This window comes from Nycticebus coucang, chromosome 12, assembly GCF_027406575.1.
Source record: "Nycticebus coucang isolate mNycCou1 chromosome 12, mNycCou1.pri, whole genome shotgun sequence".
NCBI classification, from domain to species: domain Eukaryota; kingdom Metazoa; phylum Chordata; class Mammalia; order Primates; family Lorisidae; genus Nycticebus; species Nycticebus coucang.
The window spans coordinates 68,235,400-68,257,418 of NC_069791.1; the positions used below are offsets into that span (position 1 = coordinate 68,235,400).

General features: G+C 41.4%; 1 protein-coding gene across 1 annotated transcript in view; it reads left to right on the forward strand.

The window, feature by feature from the left end:
• Window positions 1–22,019, forward strand: part of LOC128561978 (rho GTPase-activating protein 39-like) — a gene marked incomplete at its 5' end in the record, with an annotated part of 37,248 nt that overhangs the window by 11,999 nt on the left and 3,230 nt on the right. Inside the window, 1 exon segment of the mRNA XM_053556618.1 lies at window positions 6,946–7,057. Coding sequence (XP_053412593.1) covers window positions 6,946–7,057 — 112 coding nt within the window.

A 22,019-nucleotide genomic window follows, 5' to 3' on the forward strand; every position in this document is an offset into this window, starting at 1 on the left:
CAGGCGCCTACCAAAACGCCCAGCTATTTTTTGGTTGCAGCCTCATTGTTGGGCTGGATTTGAACCCTCCAGCTCAGGTGTATGTGTCTGGCGCCTTAGCCGCTTGAGCTACAGGAGCCAAGCTGGCTATTTAAATTTAAATGTAAAATTTGGTTCCTTGGTATGAAGATTTCTCAAAAAATTAAACAAAGAATTACCATATGACTCAGAAACTCCGCTTCTGGGGATGTAACCCCTAAAAGTGAAAGCAGGGTCTGGAAGAGATATTTGCACACCTATGTTCACAACAGTGTTATTCACAATTAGCCAAGAGATGGGAGCAAACCAGCATCCATCAGTGGGTGAAGTGATAAACAAACTGCGGTCTATCCATACAATGGAATATTATTTAGCCATAAAAGGAAGGACAGTCTGACATCTATGTGCTACAACATAGATGAACCTTGAAAATAATCATGCTGAGTGAAATAAGTTGGTCACTAAAGGACAACCACTATATTATTTCACTTATATGAAGCACTTACAGTATCAAATTCCTAGAAACAGAAAGGAAAATGCAGGTCGCCAGGGGTTGGGACACGGGGAATGGGGAATGAGTGGGTGGAATTCTGGGCTGGGAAGACAAAAAGTATTCTGGAGATGGATGAAGACAATCATTTTATGATAATGTGAGTGTACTTAATACCACTGAACTGTATACTTAAAAGTAGTTACAGTGACAAATTTTATGTTATATATATTTTACCACAATAAGAAGAAATTCTATTTCTCACTCACACCAGCCACATTTCAAGTGTCCAACATGTGACCGGTGGCTACCATATTCGACAGCATGCAGACGTAGCACATTTCCATCATCTCAGAAAGTTCCACTGACCAGCCCTATGGCTAGGCTGCAGTGGAAGAGGGGCTGGGTGTCATGACTCCCAGGGATTACTTCTCATGGATGTCACAAGACAGCTGCAAACATTCCTGCAGACCTCATGCGGAGGCACTGGTGGTCTCCTGAGTTTTCCTATTATCTTCCTGGTGGTTTGAATGTGAGTTGGACTTGATCGCACTCACAAGCAAGGCCCTATGTCCTGTGCTTACTTCAACAGACAAAAGAGGTGTGTGCTCTCACCCACCTTTAGAAGGAAAATAGCAAAACCACTTCTTCCATCTGGCTTTAGCCTTATTTTCCCTCACTGTGGCATCTTCACATCCTTGCACTGTGCCTTGCCACGCACAACAGAGTCTCGTTGAGGACATAGGCTGCATTTCACCTATTTTTCTATATCTTTTAGTATCTATTATGGTGTCTGGCACAGAGTAGTCTTTGATAAGATTTATTTTTTAAAAACTCCTATGTGCCAGTGTTCCTGCCACAAAGGCTGAGATGGCTTACAAAAGAAAACATATAATACAATAATCATAACTCAGATAGGAAGAAGGAATCAGGGCTGGTTAAGGAGAAAGAAGTGAAAACAAAAGACAAAAGTATTCAAAAGGCAAGTCAAGAGCTGACAGGAGCTGTAGGCAAGGCTTTTATTTGGCTCAGAGCTTCCTGGCTGGCAAAGTGAAAAGGGAGACAGAACCAATTACATCCTTCTTATTGTCAAGGAAAGAAGCAGTCTTTGCCATGTCAGGTCTACTCTCAACTCTTCTCCAGGCCGCTCTCTATCCTAGGAGGCTGAGCTGCACAGAATTTATCAACAGGTTCCTGTGCCCTTTTGGTCCTAGCTGGGATAAGCCCTGGCATGTGATCAAAGGGAAGAGAGGCCAGTGAAGAGCCACTACTTATCTGCTCCCTACCCCCAGCTTTTTATCCTTTCAAGGTCAAGTCCCCTTGGGCTGGCTATACTCCTCAATCAAAGGTCATCCTTCTATACCCAGTTCTCTTTCCTCCTGGGTTCTGGTAACCCATCCTTCCCCCACTCCTTCCTGCCAGGGGTGATAACAACTTGGCTGCTATTACCACACCTTTGTAAATAGCTCCTTTGTAAATAGCCCCTCCTAAAATGATCCTATTTTGAGTGTAACATCTGGATTCTGATGGGACACCCCCCCCAACTGATACAATATCCATTTCTTCAGGAAAGCAAGTTTTTCCTAGCCCTAAGTTCTAAAGTGAATTTCTCATGTGAAAGATGATATGGGGGATAGTGAATGGGGGAGTGAGGTGATGAACAATGTCCTCACAGCAAAGTCAAAATTGACAATGATTTTCAATGGACTGTTTCCTTCAATGAAAACTGAGAACATCTCATTCACTCATTTGACAAATAATTATTGAGTACCTACTATGTGCCTGGCACTGTCCTTGTTGCTGAGAATTACAGTAGTGAATAATTAACACTACTGAGAAGTCAGCTTTACGAGAGACAGAACTCAGGTGGCCCTGATAATGCAGGCTTGGTGAATAGTGGTGCTCAAACTGCAGCACCAGAATCTTCTGGAAGACCGTGTAGGAACAGATTGCCTCCAGGTTCTGATTCAGGAGGTCCGGCTGGGGCCTGAAAATGTACATTTCTAACAAGTTCTTGGGTGATATGGATACTGCTGGTCTGGGTACCACCCCGATTTCTGATGCTCGGATCCTGAGGGGGCACATAGAAGGCTTTGGGGCTGAGCATGACCTGCAAGCCCTGTAGTTAGTAATATAATGCCCTTGATTTTTGTAGGCTTTCTGGGGCTGGCTATTCCAGCCAGGGCCTAGGATGCTAAAATCCCTGCCATGGTCATTGGAAACCAGGAGGCTATCCCTTTATGAAAACAAAGGCACCAATTCTAGGACCCTGGCTGGCACGGGGTGCTGAAGGGTAAGATTTAAACCTGCAAGTGTCTGAACACCCTCCTCTGTGTTCTATCACTATGGCAGAGGCTGCTAACTATCCCCCATTGTTGTGGTTCCTTTCTTCCCCAGTAGATGAAAGCCACAATTCTTAACTGGCCATATAGTTACCTAGAATAAGGCCTACATTTCCCAGCCTTCCTTGCAGCTAGGTATGGACCTGTGTCTAAGTTCTGACCAATGAGTTTTTGTTTTTTTAAAGACTTACTCTGTTGACCAGAGGAGAGTGCAGTGGAGTCATCACTATATTCTCAAAACTCTTGAGTCCAAGAGTCTCTTTTGCCTCAGCTTCCCGAGTAGCTGGGACAATTGCCACCATGCCTGGATCATTTTTCCATTTTTTGTAGGATGAAGTCTTGCTTTTGCTCAGGCTGGTCTTGAATTCCTGAGCTCAAGTGATCTCCTGCCTCGGCTTCTCAGAATGCTAGTATTACAGATGTGATAGGCCACTATGTCTGGCCCAATGATTTTTTTTTAATTGAGGTACCATTCACATACCATAAAATTCACCCATGTAAAGTATACAATTCAGTGGGTTTGGGTATAATTCACAAAGGTATACAATAGTTACCACCATTTAATTCCAGAATGGCCAATGTATTTCAAGCTTTCGGGAACTTTCCTTAAAATATGGCTGTTACAAATTCTCTACCCCTCCTTCTTTTGTCTCTTCTTCCATTTTTTAAAAACCTGGCATGTAAAGGTGATGGCTTAGAGTTTCTGCTGCCTTTTTGGACCACAGGGATGGGATCACAGCTGAGGGATAGCAGAAGAGAATCTGGAAGGAATGGGGACATGAGAGGCCTTTGTGCTGCCATACCACCCCAAACTGTCTGCCCAGACTTTAAGTGAAAAAGTAATTAATTTTTGTCTTGTTTAAGGCAGTCTTTTTGGCTGGGATGGGTCACCAATAGTTACAGCTGAATGTAATGGTAACTGACAGCAAGTAGCCTGACAATCAGTCTGGGTTCTTAGAATTAGTCCTTAGGTTTGAGGAGAAAAGGAATGTATTTGAGGATGTTGGGTAATTCAGAATCTCCAGAAAGGCTGAAGAACCTGGCTTGGAATCTATGCAGGCAGGAACAAGCCCCAGTTTACACAATAAAATGGGTTCAAATGCTGTTAGAAGCAAATAACAACCTAGCTGATTCCCTCTCTCTAGACATAGATGCACTGTAGCCACCTTCCTTCCAAGTGGCTGTGCCTGATACCTGAAACTCTTTCTCCCTAACCTCTTATGGAGTACAGGACCCAGGGCAGGACCCCAGCTTCATGGGACGTAGGGGAAATAACTATTGAGCTCCTACAGTCAATCTGGGCTGCCAGAAAGAATGATTAATGGCCACTGAAAGCTTTCTCCACAGCTATTGGCAAACCAGAATCTTTGATGGCTGTTGGCTAGATGGAGTTTATGTCTGTGTGGAAGAAATCCCTGGTGGACAGTGGCTCATCTCCATGACTTAATCATTCCTTCATTGCCAGTCACTGGATTTAATGAGTCTCTGCGGTGCCTTTCAAAATTTCCTGGCCCATCCCAAGGAGAAACACGCAGGTACAGGTAACAGGCCATGAGTAGCAAGTAGTTCCTGCTGACCCAGTTCCTACAGCTCCTTTTTTTTTTTTTTTTTTCTGTTTGTGGCCGGGACTGGGTTTGAACCTGCTACCTCTGGTATATGGGGCCGGCACCCTACTCCTTGAGCTACAGGCGCCACCCATCTTCTTATCCCCCAGGAGGACACATTAAGGAGTTGCTCCCTGGGCCCAGCCTTCATGGCCAGGACAGAGGAACTGTTTTGCTGCATGACTTGGATTCTTCAGAAAGTGAGGGCTTTGGTCTCAAGGGCTTCTGAAGACCCCTCCAGCTCATACTGAGGTTCAAAGTTTAGATGTTGCTGTGTTTCCTTGATTTCTTGTGGTGAGGGGGGAGAAGGCTTTTGGATGCAGGTGTTGACACTAAGGATTAGGAGCCAGAGAACTTTATAAATGGCCTAAACTATTATTTCTTATTCAGCAATTCCACGTCTGGGCATATACCCAAAGGAAGTGAAAGCAGGGACATGAATAGGTATTTGTGCATCCATGTTCATGGCAGCATTATCCACAACAGCCAAAAGTGGAAATGACCCAAGTTTCCATTGATGAATGAACAGGTAAACAAAATATGGGACATACATACAATCGCAAAAAGAGAAATACCTTTTCTGACTATATGATTCCACTTGTATGAAGGGCCTAGAGTAGTCAAATTTATAGAGACAAAATAGAATGATGGGTGTCAGGGGCTGGGGAGAGGGGGATGAAGAGTTGGTGTTTTTAATAGGTACAGCATCTCAGTTTGGGGTGATGAAACAGTTCTGGAGATGGATGGTGGTGATTCATATACAACATTGTGAATGTGCTTAATGCCAATGAACTGTACACTTAAATATTGTTAAAGTCGTAAATTCTATGTTACGTATATTTTACCATAATAATAATAAAAACATCTGCTTGCTCAGAGCCCAGTGTCTTCTAAGACTCTTGACTTGGTCTCATTAGCAGGATTAAAGCCAAGTAAGATAGTGCCAAAACACCTCATCAGTTCAGTTTGTTCATCCGTAACTGTAATCAATCCTTTATCCTCACCTGTTCTTTTTTTTTTTTTTTGAGACAGAGTTTCAAGCTGTCACTCTGGATAGAGTGCCATGGCATCACAGCTCACAGCAACTTCAAACTTTTGGGCTTAAGTGATTCTCTTGCCTCAGCCTCCCAAGTAGCTGGGACTACAGGTGCCCACCACAACACTTGGCTATTTTTTGGTTGCAGTTGTCATTGTTGCTTAGCAGGCCTGGGCTGGGTTCGAACCTGCCAGCCTAGGTATATGCGGCCAGCGCCCTGCCAACTGAGCTATGGGTGCCGCCTATCCTCACCTGTTCTAATATGAAAGAGTTGACTGATTCACTAACCTGCAAGTGCTGATGACCTGGACACCTGGACCCCTTGCGCCATCAAACCTGACTTGTACGAAGGTGAAGCTCCACTTGGATAGTCCAAAATCACATAGAGTTTTTTGCTTTCTAATGACTCTAGCTTCTTTCTGAACATAATTGTGCACACCCAGATTTGAATACAGACATGACAAATAGAATTTTTGTCTCTGAGCATCTATACCTTGCTCAGAAACAAGGGAGAACAGCAAAATCAAAAAAACTATAAGACACCACCAGCCAGCAATAATCCTTCAAGTAAAATTTTAAAAAGAATACATGGAACTCAGCCAACCATACCCACCAAAAATAAAACACTCCACTTCCCTCAGCCGATTCAATTATCTCTCTAAAAAAGGGCTTTTTTTAACACCTCCCAGCAGGCAGCAGATACAGCAAGTTGGTGAGGATAACAGTGAATAATCATACAACCAGGACCCAAGGTGTAAAATAGAACACGGACTGGCTGGGCTGGGAGTAGCAGCACCTTATCTCTATGAAAATAAATGTTTAGAAATGAATATTATCGCTTAATGCCATCCGGAATATTTTTCACTATGTGAAGCATGTTTTAGCAAATTCTTGATTTCCTAGTGGTAAAGCTATCCCGGTGATAAAGTAACTGTATTTGACATGATATTGCTCTGAGTTGGAAATCTTGTTTGGGAAATCCACCAACTTGAAAAAACACAAGCAAAAAAATTCCACCTTTTAGCCTATAAAATAATCCAGGCCCTTTACAGAAAAATGAAAAAAATGTGAAAAAGAAAAGAAAAGAAATATTCATAGTCCCACCATTTAAAGAAACCACTGCCTATATCCTAACGTGTTGGTGATTTCCTTCCAGTCCTTATGAATATGCACAAATATAATATGCATATGAGTATGAGGTCATGCTGGCTCCTTTTACTAATATGGTAATCCAGGCATTTGCCCTTGGTAACATGGTTTGTTCCCACTCTGGTTCTATTTGCAAAATCCCCCTTTCCTGCTTTTTAAGGCCTTTTCTGTCTATCCTCTCACTGGAAAGCATTCTGTGTATGCACCAGGATGTGATTCTCTGCTATTTATGCCTCCCTGAAATGTATATTTTATAGTCTTGTCCTCATGTTTACTCTGGAGTTTTTGTGCGGGGACCCTGTACAGGTGATCAGGCCCTTCCGGGGACCCAGCAGCTGGCTCTGCCAGACCCCAGCCCTCAGCTTTCTGGGCAGCTCTGCAAACTGAACTGCCACCAGCTTTATGGAAATGGGGAGATGTAGGTCAAAGAATCCAAAGTTGCAGATATGTAGGATAAACAAGTCTAGAGATCCAACGTACAATATAAGGGCTATAGTTAATAATAATGTATTGTATTTGAGATTCTTTTTTTTTTTTTTTGTAGAGACAGAGTCTCACTTTATGGCCCTGGGTAGAGTGCCGTGGCATCACACAGCTCACAGCAACCTCCAACTCCTGGGCTTAAGCGATTCTCTTGCCTCAGCTTCCCGAGTAGCTGGGACTACAGGCGCCTGCCACAACGCCCGGCTATTTTTTGGTTGCAGTTTGGCCGGGGCTGGGTTTGAACCCGCCACCCTTGGTATATGGAGCTGGCACCTTACCGACTGAGCCACAGGCGCCGCCCTGTATTTGAGATTCTTTATAAAAGAGATTTTAAGGTGTTCTTGCCACACACACAGAAGGGAAACCATATGAGATGATGGATATGTTCATTTACCTGACTACCATAACCACTTCATCACGTATGTGTACATCAAAATATCATACTGTATACCTTAAAGGTATACAAATAAAAATAAAATTGAAAAAATTGCTTGGCTAGGTGCCTATAGCTCAGCACCTAGGGCACCAGCCACATACACCAGGGCTGGCAGGTTCAAACCTGGCCCAGGCCTGCCAAACAACAATGACAACTACAACAAAAAAATAGCTGGGCATTGTGATGGGCGCCTGTAGTCCCAGCTACTTGGGAGGCTGAGGCAAAAGAATCACTTGAGCCCAGAAGTTTGAGGTTGCTGTGAGCTGTGATGTCACAGCACTCTACCCAGAGCTTGAGGCTCTGTCTCAAAAAAAAAAAAGAAGAAAGAAAAAGATTGCTCATGTCTTTTCTCTTTTTTTTTTGAGACAGAGCCTCAAGCTGTTGCCCTGGGTAGAGTGCTCTGGCATCACAGTTCACAGCAACCTCCAACTCTTGGGCTCAAGCGATTCTCCTGCCTCAGCCTCCCAAGTAGCTAGGACTACAGGCACCCGCCACAACGCCCTATTTTTTGGTTGCAGCCATCATTGTTGTTTGGCGGGCTGGGCTGGATTCGAACCTGCCAGCACAGGTGTATGTGGCTGGCGCCTTAGCCGCTTGAGCCACAGGCGCCGAGCCCCCATGTCTTTTCTCTGAAACACCTCTCTTGTAGCATAAAGGAGTTTACATTCCATTTTGCTCGTAAGTGGCACCTGTGGCTCAATGGGTAGGGCGCTGGCCCCATATACTGCAGGTGGCGGGTTCAAACCCAGCCTCGGCTGAACTGCAACCAAAAAATAGCCAGGCGTTATGGCAGGTGCCTGTAATCCCAGCTGCTCGGGAGGCTGAGGCAGGAGAATCATGGAAGCCCAAGAGCTAGAGGTTGCTGTGAGTCCTGTGACATCATGGCACTCTACTGAAGGCGGTAAAGTGAGACTCTGTCTCTACAAAAAAAAAAAAAAAAATTATAAAAAAAAAAGAGTTATTGGCTTACACATTTTCCATTTCCTAACCATGTCAATAAGAAGAAAGTCACAAATGGTTGTTCTCAAAGAAATCTGGGGGGTTGTCCAAAAGACCCATATAAATGCCAAGCAGAAGAGAACAGAGGCAGTCTTCAGGGATGCCCAGAGATGTCCCACATACACCTTTGTCATCTGATACCCTCCCAGAGGGCAAAGAAGTTCCTGTTCTCCAGCTGAAGAACTAGTTGAGTTTTTTGTCTTCTTGTGTTGGCCCCCATTGGCCTGTTCTTCCCCAGGGTCTCAACCTCTGCCTGGGCTAGACTGAGCCTCGGCCCTCCAGGAGAAGAGGTGAGCAGGTGGGGCAGGGCCAATTGCCCCAACAGGGAACAGGTGCAGGACAGACACTGGTGGCCTCAAGGCCCAAGTGAAGTTAGTAGCTAAGGTCAGCCTCCCCATCAGCTTCCTTCCAGCTGCCTTTTAAATACAGCCCCATGTTGATTCCTGCATTATTCCTGGGAAGGTAAAGGCATTCCTGCATTATCCCTGGGAAGGTAAAGGCATTCCAATTCCTGCATTCATAAAATGGGCCCAGCTCCACCTTTGGAGGGTTTACTCTGGGACAAAATGACATAACATATAGGAGATGCCACACTTGCCCTCCTAGCAGAGGAGCTGTGGGTTGTGGTTACAACCTGGGTATATAAGGGGCAGTGAAAAGGCCTATTTCTAATAAAATCTGGCAATTAAAAAAATAGCCACAACTACTTCTGCTATTAAATACTAAATCCATTGAGCCTTACAAAAGGAACCACACATTCTGGCTAAGCCTGTTGGTACCACCCTAATAAACAGTTTCAGGCTCAAACAGGTGGGGGCAAAGGGAGGTGCAGGAAGTTATTTGGGATCTCCCTGATGTAGCCCCAGCACTGGGGGCGGGGAGGCTTCCTGCTGGGCTCGGAGCCCACAAAGGGGCCATAGGCAGACTCAAGAGAGTAGCTGCAAACAGCAGCGTACGGGTTATTGGGTGACTCTTGACTCCAGATTTTGGGCAGTTGTGTTACACGGGAGTCACTTCTTCACTTTTCCTCTCAGGGGGTCACATGAACAGTTTGTTCCCTGGCAGTTTGGGGTAGACAGACTTCTCCTTTTTGTGAAAAATCCCCAGAGAACTTTGAAGTAGGAGTTTAAGATCAACCAAATACTCCCAGAAAGAGCCACCTGTTCCCCTTTCCTGCTGCCCTTGTTGGGATTCTGGGATGGGACAGGATGGCATTGCAGGGAGTGGTGCAGAGTCCCAGGCGGGCCTTGGGGGTCCCCAATGATTCTGTTTGCTAAAAGGTTTGAGCTGTGCTTCCTAAAACCCCCTTCTGGAGGAGGAGGAGCCACCAGATGATGTTGCAGGGGCTGATTGGCTCAGGGGAGCCCTACCTGCCCATGTGCCAGCCTGGCACAAGCCTACCCAACCTGCCCCAGCTGACCTATCAGGAACTGACACAGCAGGTGACTCCTGTTCCATCAGTCCTGATTTTATGGGCTTGGAGCAAGTGTCCTATGACTGATAGAGAAGCTGAAGGCAGGTGGGGTTTTCCACAGCAGTCAGGGAAGTAATCTCCCAAAGAGTAAACATTTTATCTTCTTGTTCACTCTGGTGTCTGAAACATGGCCTGACACTTCACAGGCACTTTGTGTGTTTGTTAAAATAATTGTCTGAGGCTTGATAAGTCACAGGTATAACTAGAACATGTGCTCTGTATGAGAGAAGTCAATAGAAACCAATAATTCTTCTTCTTCTTCTTTTTTTTTTTTTTTTTTTGAGATAGAGCTTTACAAATGTCACTCTCGGTAGAATGACATGGCATTATAGCTCATAGCAATCTCAAACTCTTGGGCTCAAGTGATCCTCTTGCCTCAGCCTCCTGAGTAGCTGGGACTACAGGCACCCACTATAATGCCCGGCCATTTTTAGAGATGAGGTCTTGCTCTGGCTCAGACTGGTCTCAAACTCCTGAACTCAAGTAATCCACTCGTCTTGGCCACCCAGAATGCTAGGATTATAAGTGTAAGCCACCAAGCCTGGCTGAAACCAACAATTCTAATATGAAGCAAGAAGCTCTGTGACCACCTGTGGCTGCCATTTGGATATGTAGGAAAGGCAGGAGAACTTTGCCCTCAAAACTTGGGTCCTTTTACCTGAATGTGACATCCTCCATTTTGCCACATCAGAGATAAAATATTAAAATCCACATTCTTTCCTCCATATGGAATTCTACCTCTTTCCTCCCTTTATAGAACTATCTTCTGTTCATCCTTGGAATTGCTGCTCAAATGTCATCTCCTCTGGGAAGACCTCTCAGATGGCCAAGGCCAGCTCAGGATGCCTTCCATACATATTCTTCCTGACCCAGAAGGTTCACAATTACGTGTGTAATCGCCTGTTCAATTTGGTCCCCAATCGGAATATAAGCACAGGAGAACCAGAACTATGTCTATCTTGTCCATCATGGTATCCCAGTACCATGCACAGAAGCTGACACATGCTTGATGCTCTGTGAGCACCAGAGTGAGGATGACACCAGGAGGGGCCCTCCAGGGTTCCCTTCAGAGGTCCTGGCTCAGAAGCAGCACTCAAGAAAGGAGAGAAAGGAGCAGCTACAGGTTTTTGTAGAAGGTTGAAGTACCTGAGAATTGACTACAATACAAGGACCTTCTGATTTTGGAGAGCCTGAGCATGGTTTAGAGTGACTGGATTCCAGTGAATAGCCATGTAAGAGCTGAGACTTGGGCTCAGAACCTAAGCAGCAATCAAAGGGGCTGGATTGTGTGGCAGTCCCAGGCCCCACCACAAGAATTGTGTAGCTAGCAAAACACAGCCACCAGAACCACCATAGACAGGGTGGGAACAGGGGTGCCCGTGATCTGGCTGCAGGGGCCTCAGAAGACATGCCTGGTCCTTAGTCTTTGTAGCACAGTTCTATTACCAAAATTATACCAAGAGAAGGGATTCAGCTGCCTGGCAAGCCAAAGGAATTTTAAAATCCAGGTGTTCATCCCAAGGGAAGATTCTATCTTTCTCAATAGGCAAAGGTTTATTGAACAACTACTACCTTCTGGGTAGTACATATTCCCCCACCTCTACTCTTCCCCTCTGTCCCAGCTCTGGCACCACCAGAAGGCAACGCCTAGTAGAGTTTCTCACCTGAGAGGTACCCATGGAGCAATTTGATCCACACCTCCCATTCACAAAAGGCCTTCAACGTACACTTGACATTATTCACTTTAGACATGAAGACTTAATAAAGACTCTGAAGCCAGGCTACCTAAATTTGGACCCTAATTCAGCCAGTAACTAGCTGCGTGACCTTGACCAAGGTCCTTAACTTTTCTGTTTCTCTTTCCTTGTCTGTAAAATGAGAGTAACAGTAGATTAAGCCAGTCACAAAAAACCACTTATCACATGATTTCATTTATATAAAATGTCTAGAATAGGCAAATGCAGGGAAGAAGGAAGTAGATCAGTAGTCGCCAGGGGGTAGGGGGAACGAGGAATGACTGCTGACGGGTACAGAGTTTATTGTGGGGGATAAAAATATTCTAAAATTAGATAAAGCTTAAAGATTTATTACTTATAAAGTGCTTAGAACAGTGTTTGACACATCAAAAATGTAAGTCGCTGTTAAATAAAACTTATCTCCAAGTGACGGTATATACACTGATGAGTTTTGGGGAAAAAAATGTTCATAATATGACTTTAAAGTGGTATTATTCCATTGCTGAGCCTCACTGTTGTGTACTTTTTATAAATCCTGTAATTATCTTGTAGATGGCATCAATATATTGCTGTATAAATTAAAAGTATTCATTTGTTAGACTTAAACTTTACCATATTTTTCACCATAGTGGGTGGCCTCTCCTCCAAGTGGGAGGTGTTTCAAGGATCTGAAAGATACCTGGTGAGTTGTCCCTGAGTCAGACAGCTTTAGACAGAAGATCCAAAAAGCAACAACAGGTGAGAAGGTCATACAGAGGCATTTAGAAAGAGAGCCAACACATCATTATGCAGATAAAGTCGGCTATCATCTGACAGGAGATATGTGGCCTTTGGCAGAGAACCAGGGAGAGTCACATTACTTTTAATCTACTTGTTCTCCTTACTTGCCTAGTGCTGGGTTAAAGTAACCATAAGAGGGATTCAAGGGAAGCAAGAACAATGGTAAAGACCTGCAGAGGGTATATCCCGTGGCGAGACCACTAATGTGCTGGCAAGGGGTTAACAAATGGCTCTCTGGGCAAAAAGAACCCTGATTAACTGTGTTGCCAATTCCCATGGTATAAATACTCACACCATGGGTTATTTTAAGGTATAGACATGATGTTACTAAACTTGGGAGTTGGGAAGAGATACAGTATTACAATTTTCACTACACAGAAACAATAGAAGTAAGTAACCTCATGAGGTTAGGTAGGTAATAGTAAAATGTAAAATAATTTTCATCTGGCTCAGCACCCCTGGTTAGGGCTCTGGCCACATATACCGGGGTTGTGGGTTTGAACCTGGCCTGGGCCTGCTAAACAACAATGACAACTAAAAAAAAAAAAAATAGCTGGGTGTTGTGGCAGGCACCTGTAGTTCCAGCTACTTGGGAGGCGGAGGCAAGATAATCACTTAAGCCCAGGAGATGGAGGTTGCTGTGAGCTGTGATACCATAGCACTCTACCAAGGGTGACATAGTGAGACTCTTTCTCAAAATAAATAAATAAATAAATAATCAGGAATCAATGAATTTTCAATGTTTATTATCCTTAAAAATAACTTTCAAAAATAACTTTATTGAGATATAATTTATAGATTATAAAATTCATCTCTTTAAGGCAGATTTTTGTATAGTCACAGAGTTGTGCCATCATCACCATTACTTAATTTTAGAATATTTTTATCACTCCAAAAAACCAAAACCAGAAAATCCTATAGCTATTAGCAGTCACTCTCCATTCCTTCCCCAACTTAGTCTCTGGCAACCACTAATCTACTTTCTGCCTCTAAGGATTTGCCTATTCTAGACAATTCATAAAAATTAAATTACACAATACATGGCATTTTGTGACCACCCACATCCCCCACCCCCTGCTTAGTATAGTTTTCAAGGTTTATCCATGTTGCTACATGTGTCAGACTTTATTTTTTATTGCCAAATAATATTCCAATGTATAGTTACACCACATTTTGTTAACCCATTCCTCAGTTGATAGACGTTTGGGTTGATTTTGCTTTTTGTTTATTATGAATAATGCCATGAACATTCATGTACAATTATCTGTCTAGATGTCTATTTTTATTTCTCTTGGGTATAAACTTAAGAATGGAGTTGCTGGACCATATGGTGACTCTGTATTTAGGACTTTGAAGAACCACTTATTTTTTTCAATAGATATGCACCATGTTATATTTTGAGGAGCAATGAATGAATTAGCAATTTCTTCATATTCTTCCTAACACTTGTTATTGTCTGTCCTTTTGATTATACCCATCCTGATAGGTATGCAATAGTATTTCATTGTGATTTTTGATTTGATTTGCATATCCTTAGTGGCTAATGATGTGGAACATCTTTCCATGTGCGTATTATCATTTATATGTCTTCTTTGGGGAAATGTCTATTAGATCCTTTGCCCATTTTATTTATTTTATTTTTGTAGAGACAGAGTCTCACTTTGTTGCCCTCTGTAGAGTGTGGTGGCATCACACAGCTCACAGCAACTTCCAACTCCTGGGCTTAGGTGATTCTCTTGCCTCAGTCTTCTGAGTAACTGGGACTACAGGCTCCCACCACAACGCCCGGCTATTTTTGTTGTTGTTGCAGTTTGGCTGGGGCCGGGTTTGAACCCACCACCCTCAGTATATGGGGCTGGCACCCTATCCACTGAGCCACAGGTGCTGCCCATCATTTGCCTGTTTTAAAATTAGGTTATTTACCTTAGTATTGAGATAAAATAGTTCTTGATAAATCTGAACACAAGTCTCTCATCAGATATGTGATTTTAAATATTTTCCCACATTCTGTCCATTCTGTGAGTTATCTTTTCATTTGTATTCTTTGAAACACAAAACTCTTTATAATTTTGATGAAGCCCAGTCCTTTTTTTTGTTTTTGTTTTTTTTTTGTGTGTGTGTATGTGTGTGTTTTTGCTTGTGTTTCACTGTCCTATCTATGCATGAAAACATTGCCTATCCAAGGTTGTGAAGATTCAGACTTATGTTTTCTTCTAAGAGTTGTATTGTGTTAGCACTTATGTTTAGGACATTTAATTTTTTATGTGATGTGAAATAGGAGTTCATTTGCATTCTTTCCCTGCACCGTTTGCTAAAAAACTATTATTTCTATTGAATTGTCTTGATGCCCTGGTTGAAAATGAATTGACAGCAAATGTGTTTATTTCTGGGCTCTCGGTTCTATTCCATTGATGTACCTATCCATCAGGACTATCCTTATGCTAGTACCACACTGTTTTTGTTACTGTAGCTTTGTAGTAAGTTTCAAAATCAGAAAGTGTGAGTTGTACAACTTTGTTCTTTTTCAATATTGTTTTGTCTATTCTGGATCTTTTGAAATTCCATATGAATTTTAGAATCAGTGTCTCAATTTCTGCCAAAAAGACAAGTGGGATTTGGATAGGGACTGAGTTCAATCTGTAGATCAATTTACGGAGTATTACTATTTTAACAAGATTAAGTCTTCTAGTCCATGAACATGTAATGTCTTTCCATTTTTCTAAATTTTCTTTAATTTCTTCCAATAATGTCTTATAGTGTTCAGAGCATAAATTATTCCTAAGTATTTTGTTAATTTCTTCCTAAGTACTTTATTCTTTTTGATGCTATTATAAATGAATTGTTTTCTTATTTTCTTTTTAGATTTCTTTTCTCATTGCCTCTGTAGAGACACAATTGATTATTTTATGTTCAACTGTATCTTGTAACATTGCTGAACTCATTTCTCAGATCTGATAGTATCGTAGTGGAGTCCTTAGGACTTATTGATTGATTGATTGATTGATTTTTAGAAACAGGGTCTTGCTTTTCTGCCCAGCAAAAAGAGTGTAGTGGCTTGATCACAACTCACTGCAACCTCCAACTCCTGGGCTCAAGTGATCCTTCTCCCTCAGCCTCCCAAGTAGATAGGGCTACAAGCATGCCCACCATGTATCCAGTCAATTTAAATTTTTTTTGTAAAGACAGGGTCATGCTATGTTGCTCAGACTAGTCTCAAACTCCCGGCCTCAAGAGAACTTCCTATCTCAGACTCCCAAAGTGCTGTGATTATAGGTATGAGCCACTATCCCTGGTCAGAATTTTCTATACACAAAGGAATGTTATCTGAAAATAGAAATAGTTTAATTTTTTGTTTTAAATATGAATACCTTTTATTTTTTCTTCTTCACTAATTGCCTGGCTATAATCGCTAATAAAATGTTAGACAGAAGTAATAAGAGCAGACATCCGTGTCCTATTTCTGATCTGAGGAGGAAAACATTCAATCTTTTACTGAGTTTGATGTTTGCTGTGTGTTTTTTCATAGGTGCCCTTTAAGGAAATTCCCTTCTATTCCTATTTTGTTTAGTGCTTTTTATCATGAAGGGGATTTTTGTCAAATGTTTTTCTGTGCTTATTGAGCTGATCATGTATTTTTTGCCCTTTATCTAATGTGGTATATGTTTGCCCAGATTGATTTTCATATGTTAATCAATCAAAGAATCAAGCTTGCATTCCTGGGATAAACCTCATTTGGTCATGATGTATAATCCTTTTTATATGCTTTAAGAATCTGTTTCCAAGTATTTTGTTAAAATTTTAGTATCTCTATTCATAAGAGATATTGGTATAAATCCATTATTACTTTTTAATAGTAATAAGGGATTTCTCTATATATCCTTATATAGTGAATATATCCATATTTTCTTTTTACTATTTCTTCTGCTATACTGGCCTCATAGAATGAGTTAGGGTTTCTCTTCTATTTTTGGAAAAGTTTGTGAAGGACTGGTGTTATAGTTCTTTAAACGTTTTGTAATCTTCATTTAGTAAAGCTACCTGTGCCTCTGATTTTCTTTGTGGAAAATTATATAATGGCTACTTCTGTCCCTTTACTTTTCACAGGTCTATTTATATTTTCTGTTTCCTTTTGAGTCAATTTTAGTAGTTGTGTCTATGAATTTGTCAATTTCATCTAGGTTATCTAATTTGTTGGCATACAATTGTTCATAGCACTCCCCTGTTTTTTGTTTTTTTTTTTTTGAGACAGAGCCTCAAGCTGTTGCCCTGGGTAGAGTGCTATAGCATCACAGCTCACAGCAGCCTCCAACTCCTGGGCTCAAGTGATTCTCCTGCCTCTGCCTCTGCCTCCCAAGTAACTGGGACTACAGGTGCCAGCCACAATGCCTGGCTATCTTTTGGTTGCAGCTGTCATTGTTGTTTGGTGGGCCTGGGCTGGATTCAAACCCCCCAGCTCAGGTGTATGTGGCTGGTGCCTTAGCCACTTGAGCTACAGCGCTGAGCCCCTTACAATTCTTTTTATTTTTGTAAGGTTGGTAGTGAGATCCCCTGTTTCATTTTTGATTTGAGGCTTTATTTTTTCTTGGATAATCTAGCTAAAAGCTTAATTTTGTTAATCTTTTCAAAGAATAAATTTTTGGTCTTGCTGCTTTTTCTCTATTGTTTGTATATTGTCTATTTTATTAATTTCTGTTCTGTTCTGTTTTATTATTTCCTTCATTTTGCTGGTTAGTTTGGTCCTTTTTCTAGTTTCTTGTTTTTTTTTTTTTTCTTGAGACACAGCTCACAGCAACCTCCAACTCTTGGGCTTAAGCAATTCTCTTGCCTCACCCTCCCTAGTAGCTGGGACTACAGGCGCCTGCCACAATACCTGGCTATTTTTTTGTTGTAGATGTCATTGTTGTTTAGCTGGTCCGGGCCAGATTTGAACCCACCAGTCTCAGGTGTATGTGGCCAGCACCCTACCCACTGAGCTATGGGTGCAGCCCACCTTTTTCAAGTTTCTTAATGTGGAACATTAGGTAAGTTGTAGATTTGAGATCTTTCTTCTTTTATAATTTAGTGATTACACCTATATATTTCTATCTAAGCACTGCTTTAGCTGCAGCTCATAAATTTTGGTATGTTGTTGTTTTCATTGTCATTCATCTCATTTCCTTCCTGTTTTCTCCTTTGACCTATTTGTTACTTAAGAATATGTTGCTTAATTTCTGCATATTTGTGAATTTCCCAAATTTTCTTCTGTTACTGGTTTCTACTTTCATTCCACTCTGGTCAGAGAACACACTTCATTAGATTTAAATTCTTTTAAGTTTATTGAGGCTTTAAAAATGCCCCTACATATGATCTATTCCAGATAATTGTTTTGTATGCATTTGAGAAGTGAGTGTGTGTGTGTGTGTGTGTGTGTGTGTGTGTGTATAGTCTACAATTCTTAGATGGAGTATATGTGGATGTTTGTTAGGTCTAGTTGGTTTACAGTGTTGCTCAGTATTATATCCTTGGTGATCTTCTTTCTAGTTGTTCTATCTATTACTAAAAGTGGAGTGTTAAAGCCTAACTCTAAACTATTATTATTATGAGACAGAATCTTCTCTGTTGCCCCAGGCTAGAGTGCCATGGTGTCATAGCTTACAGTGACCTCAAACTCCTGGGCTCAAGTGATCCTCTTGCCTCAGCCTCCCAAGTAACTGGGACTACAGGCACCTGCCACAATGCCTGGTTACTTTATAGTAGAGACAGGATTTTGCTCTTGCACAGGCTGGTCCTGAATTCCTGAGTTCAAACAATCCACCTGCCTCGACCTCCCAGAGTGCTAGGTTTATAAGCATTAGCAACCACATTATTATTGATGGCCATATTATTATTTTTAATTTAATTATTATTATTTTTTTGGAGACATGGTATTGCTCTGTTGCCTAGGCTAGAATGCAGTGGCTCTAGCATGGCTCACTGCAACCTCAAACTCTGGGCTCAAGTGACCTACCTGTCTCAGCTTCCTAGTGACTGAGACTGCAGGTAGGTACTATTACACCCAGCTAATTTTTCTATTTTTTTAATATGTGGGGTCTCACTGTGTGGCCCAAGATGGTCTCAAAGTTTTGGCTTCAAGTGATCCTCTCACCTTAGTTTCCCAAAGTGCTGGGATTATAGGTGTAAGCTAATGTACCCAGCCTAAACTATAATTTTTGAATTGTTTATTTCTCCCTTCAATACTGTCAATTTTTGTTTTACGTATTTTGGGGCTGTGTAGTTAAGTGCATATTTGTTGATAGATACTATGTCCTCCCAATGGGGTGTCCCTTTTATCATTATAAAATATCTTCATCTCTAGTAACTTTTTTGTTAAATTCTCTTATCTAATAATATAATTATACATACAGTAGAAACTTTCTAAGTTGACTACCCAAGGGACTGTAACAAACTGGACAACATACAGTGGTGGTCAACATAAGGAACTAGGCCTATTGTACTGATACTTACACATGGTGCATGCTGGTCTATGAAAATCAGGTCAACTTAAGGAGGTGTAAGGAGGTGGTCAACTATGGAGGTTCTACCCAACTCCTTACCCTACCTGACTGCTTTCTTAAGCTGATCTAATTTTCATAGATTGCATATGTACCACATGTACCGCGGCCTACTTCCTTACATTGACCACTTTAATATGTCAATCAGTGTGTTATAGTCCCTTGGCTGGTCAACTTATAGAGGTTCTACTTTATATGAAAATAATTAGTATAGCCACTTCTTTCTTTCTATCTTGTTTTTTTTTTTTTTGAGACAGAGTCTCACTTTGTCACTCTGACTAGAGTGCCCTGGCATCATCATAGCTCATAGCAACTTCAGTTTCTTGGGTTCAAGAGATCCTCTTGCCTCAGCCTCCCAAGTAGCTGGGACTACAGGTGCCTGCCACAATGCCCAGCTAACCTTTTGCTTTCTTGCTGGTGCTTTTTGAAGCACAGAAGTTTTTAATTTTTCTGAAGCTAAATTTGCCTAGTTTTCTTTGTTCAGTTGTGCTTATATTGTCTTATCTCTGAAATCATCTAATCCAAGGTCATGAAGATTTTTGCCTATCTTTTCTTGAAAGAGTTTCATAGTTTTAGCTTTTATGTTAGCATCTTGATCCATTTTGAGTAAATTTTTGTATATGGTGTGAGGTAGGGGGTCACTGTCTTTTGTATGTGGATGTTCACTGTCCTCATACCATTTATTGAAAAATTGTTCTTTTCCACCGAATTGCCTTAGTACCCTTGCTGAAAATCAATTTACTATAGATGTTAAGGTTTATTTCTAGACTCTCGATTCTATTGTTTGATCTGTATATGCTAGTGCCACACTCTTTTGATTACTATAGTTTTTCAGTTCATTTTGAAATGAAGACATGTGAGTACTCCAAATTTGGTCTCCCTGACCCCAAGCTGTTTTGACTATTTGGTGTCCTTTGAATTTATTTTTATTTTTTTCTTTTCTTTCTTTTTTTTTTTTTTTTTGAGACAGAGTCTCACTATGTTGCCCTTGGTAGAGTGCTATGGCATCACAGCTCACAGCAACCTCAAACTCTTGGGCTTAAGTGATTCTCTTGCCTCAGCCTCCCAAGTAGCTGAGACTACAGGTGCCTGCCAAAATGCCTGACTATTTTTTTGTTGCAGTTGTCATTGCTGTTTAGCTGGCCCAGGTCAGGTTCAAACCCTCCAGTCTGGGTGTACGTGGCTGGCACCCTACCCACTTTGAATTTCTTTATGAATCTTAGCATCAGCTTCTAACTTTCTGGAAAGAACCACATGGAATTTTGATGAGGATTACATTAGATCTGTAGATCAATTTGGGAAATATTGCCTTAGCAATATTAAGCCTTTTCATCTATGAACATGGGATGTCTTTATTGAGGTCTTCTTTGTTGTCTTTTGATCAACCTTTAATTCTTTAGGCATATTTATAATGATGATTTAAAGTTAGTATCTATTAAATTCAAATTCTCAGCTTCCTCAGGGTAAGTTTTGTATTTTATTTTATTTATTTATTTTTTTCATTGTTGGGGATTCATGGAGGGTACAATAAGCCAGGTTACACGGATTGCATTTGTTAGGTAAAGTCCCTCTTGCAATTATGTCTTGTCCCCAGAAGCTGTGGCACACACCAAGGCCCCACCCCCTCCCTCCTTCCCTCTCTCTGCTTTTCCTTCCCCCAGGGTAAGTTTTTATTGACTGCTTTTTCATCTTGTGTATGGAGCATATTTATTTCTTTGTGTGTCTTCTAATTGTTTTTTGAAAACTGAACATTTAAACCATTTAATGTGGAAACTCTGGAAATTAGTTTTCTGTGATATGCCCCTTCCCCAGGGTTTCAATTTTTATGGCTGTTACTACCTTTCATTTTTTAGTGACTTTCCTGAACTAATTCTGTAAAGTCTCTATATATTTTTAGATTGCATATAGCTATTTACCATATATCTACTCTATATTTTAGCAATTCCACTCCTATCTATTTACTAAAAAAAGTCTATGATAAAATGTGTACAAAAAAATTGTCTATGGCCTCTGAAATCTCTGTTTTGTTAGCTTAGTGGTCAGTTAATGATTGTACAGCGATTTCCTTACATGCCTTGAACCAGTATGTCTACATGTTTTTGCTAAAGGTCTCTGTAAGTATGTTGGGGCATGCATTTGATGCTCTGGATGTTAAAAATTCTGTCTCAGGCTTCACTTCCTGCTCGCACATTCTCATGATAAGCCAGGGATGAGAAATGAGAACCTTCTCATGTCTTTCCTGGGCATGTTCATAGTCCTGAATGTGCATATGACTTTCTAGATTTCTGGGAATGTGGCGAGAGCTTTTCAAAGCGCCCAATTGGCATATCATCCCCTAGATTTTTCTTTTGACTTTTTAATCAGGAAACTAGTATTGTTGGCTCAGGTATACAATTGCAATGTTAAACAATCATCACTGATTATTTTCAACAACTGCTTGCAATGAGAGATCTTTGAGTTACATGAAATAAAGACCCTGAAAATACTGTCTTTCTAGGGAGCTACCATACAGGTCAAATAGTACAAATTCTCTGGGGATACAGATTTTTGCCATAGCTCCAAACCTATTCCATCTCCTCTAGTAGCTGGTAGGCTGCTTTTTCCCACAGTTCCCATGGAAGTGAAGCTGTTGTTTTATGAGGCTATTACAGATGTAGGAAGAGAAGAATGGGAATAGGGTAAGTGAAAATGTCACAAACTCATTGTTCTTACCAAGATTCAGCCATTTTTCTTTAAGAAATTGAAATGTGGCTGGGCTTGGTGGCTCATGTTTGTAATTTTAGCACTCTGGGAGGCCGAGCCAAGTACATCTCCTGAAGTAAGAAGTTCCAGACCAGCTGGAGCAAAGTGAAATCCCATCTATACTAAAAATAGAAAAACTAGCCAAGTGTTAGGGTGGGTGCCTGTAGTCCTAGCTACTCAGAAGGCTGAAGCAACAGGAT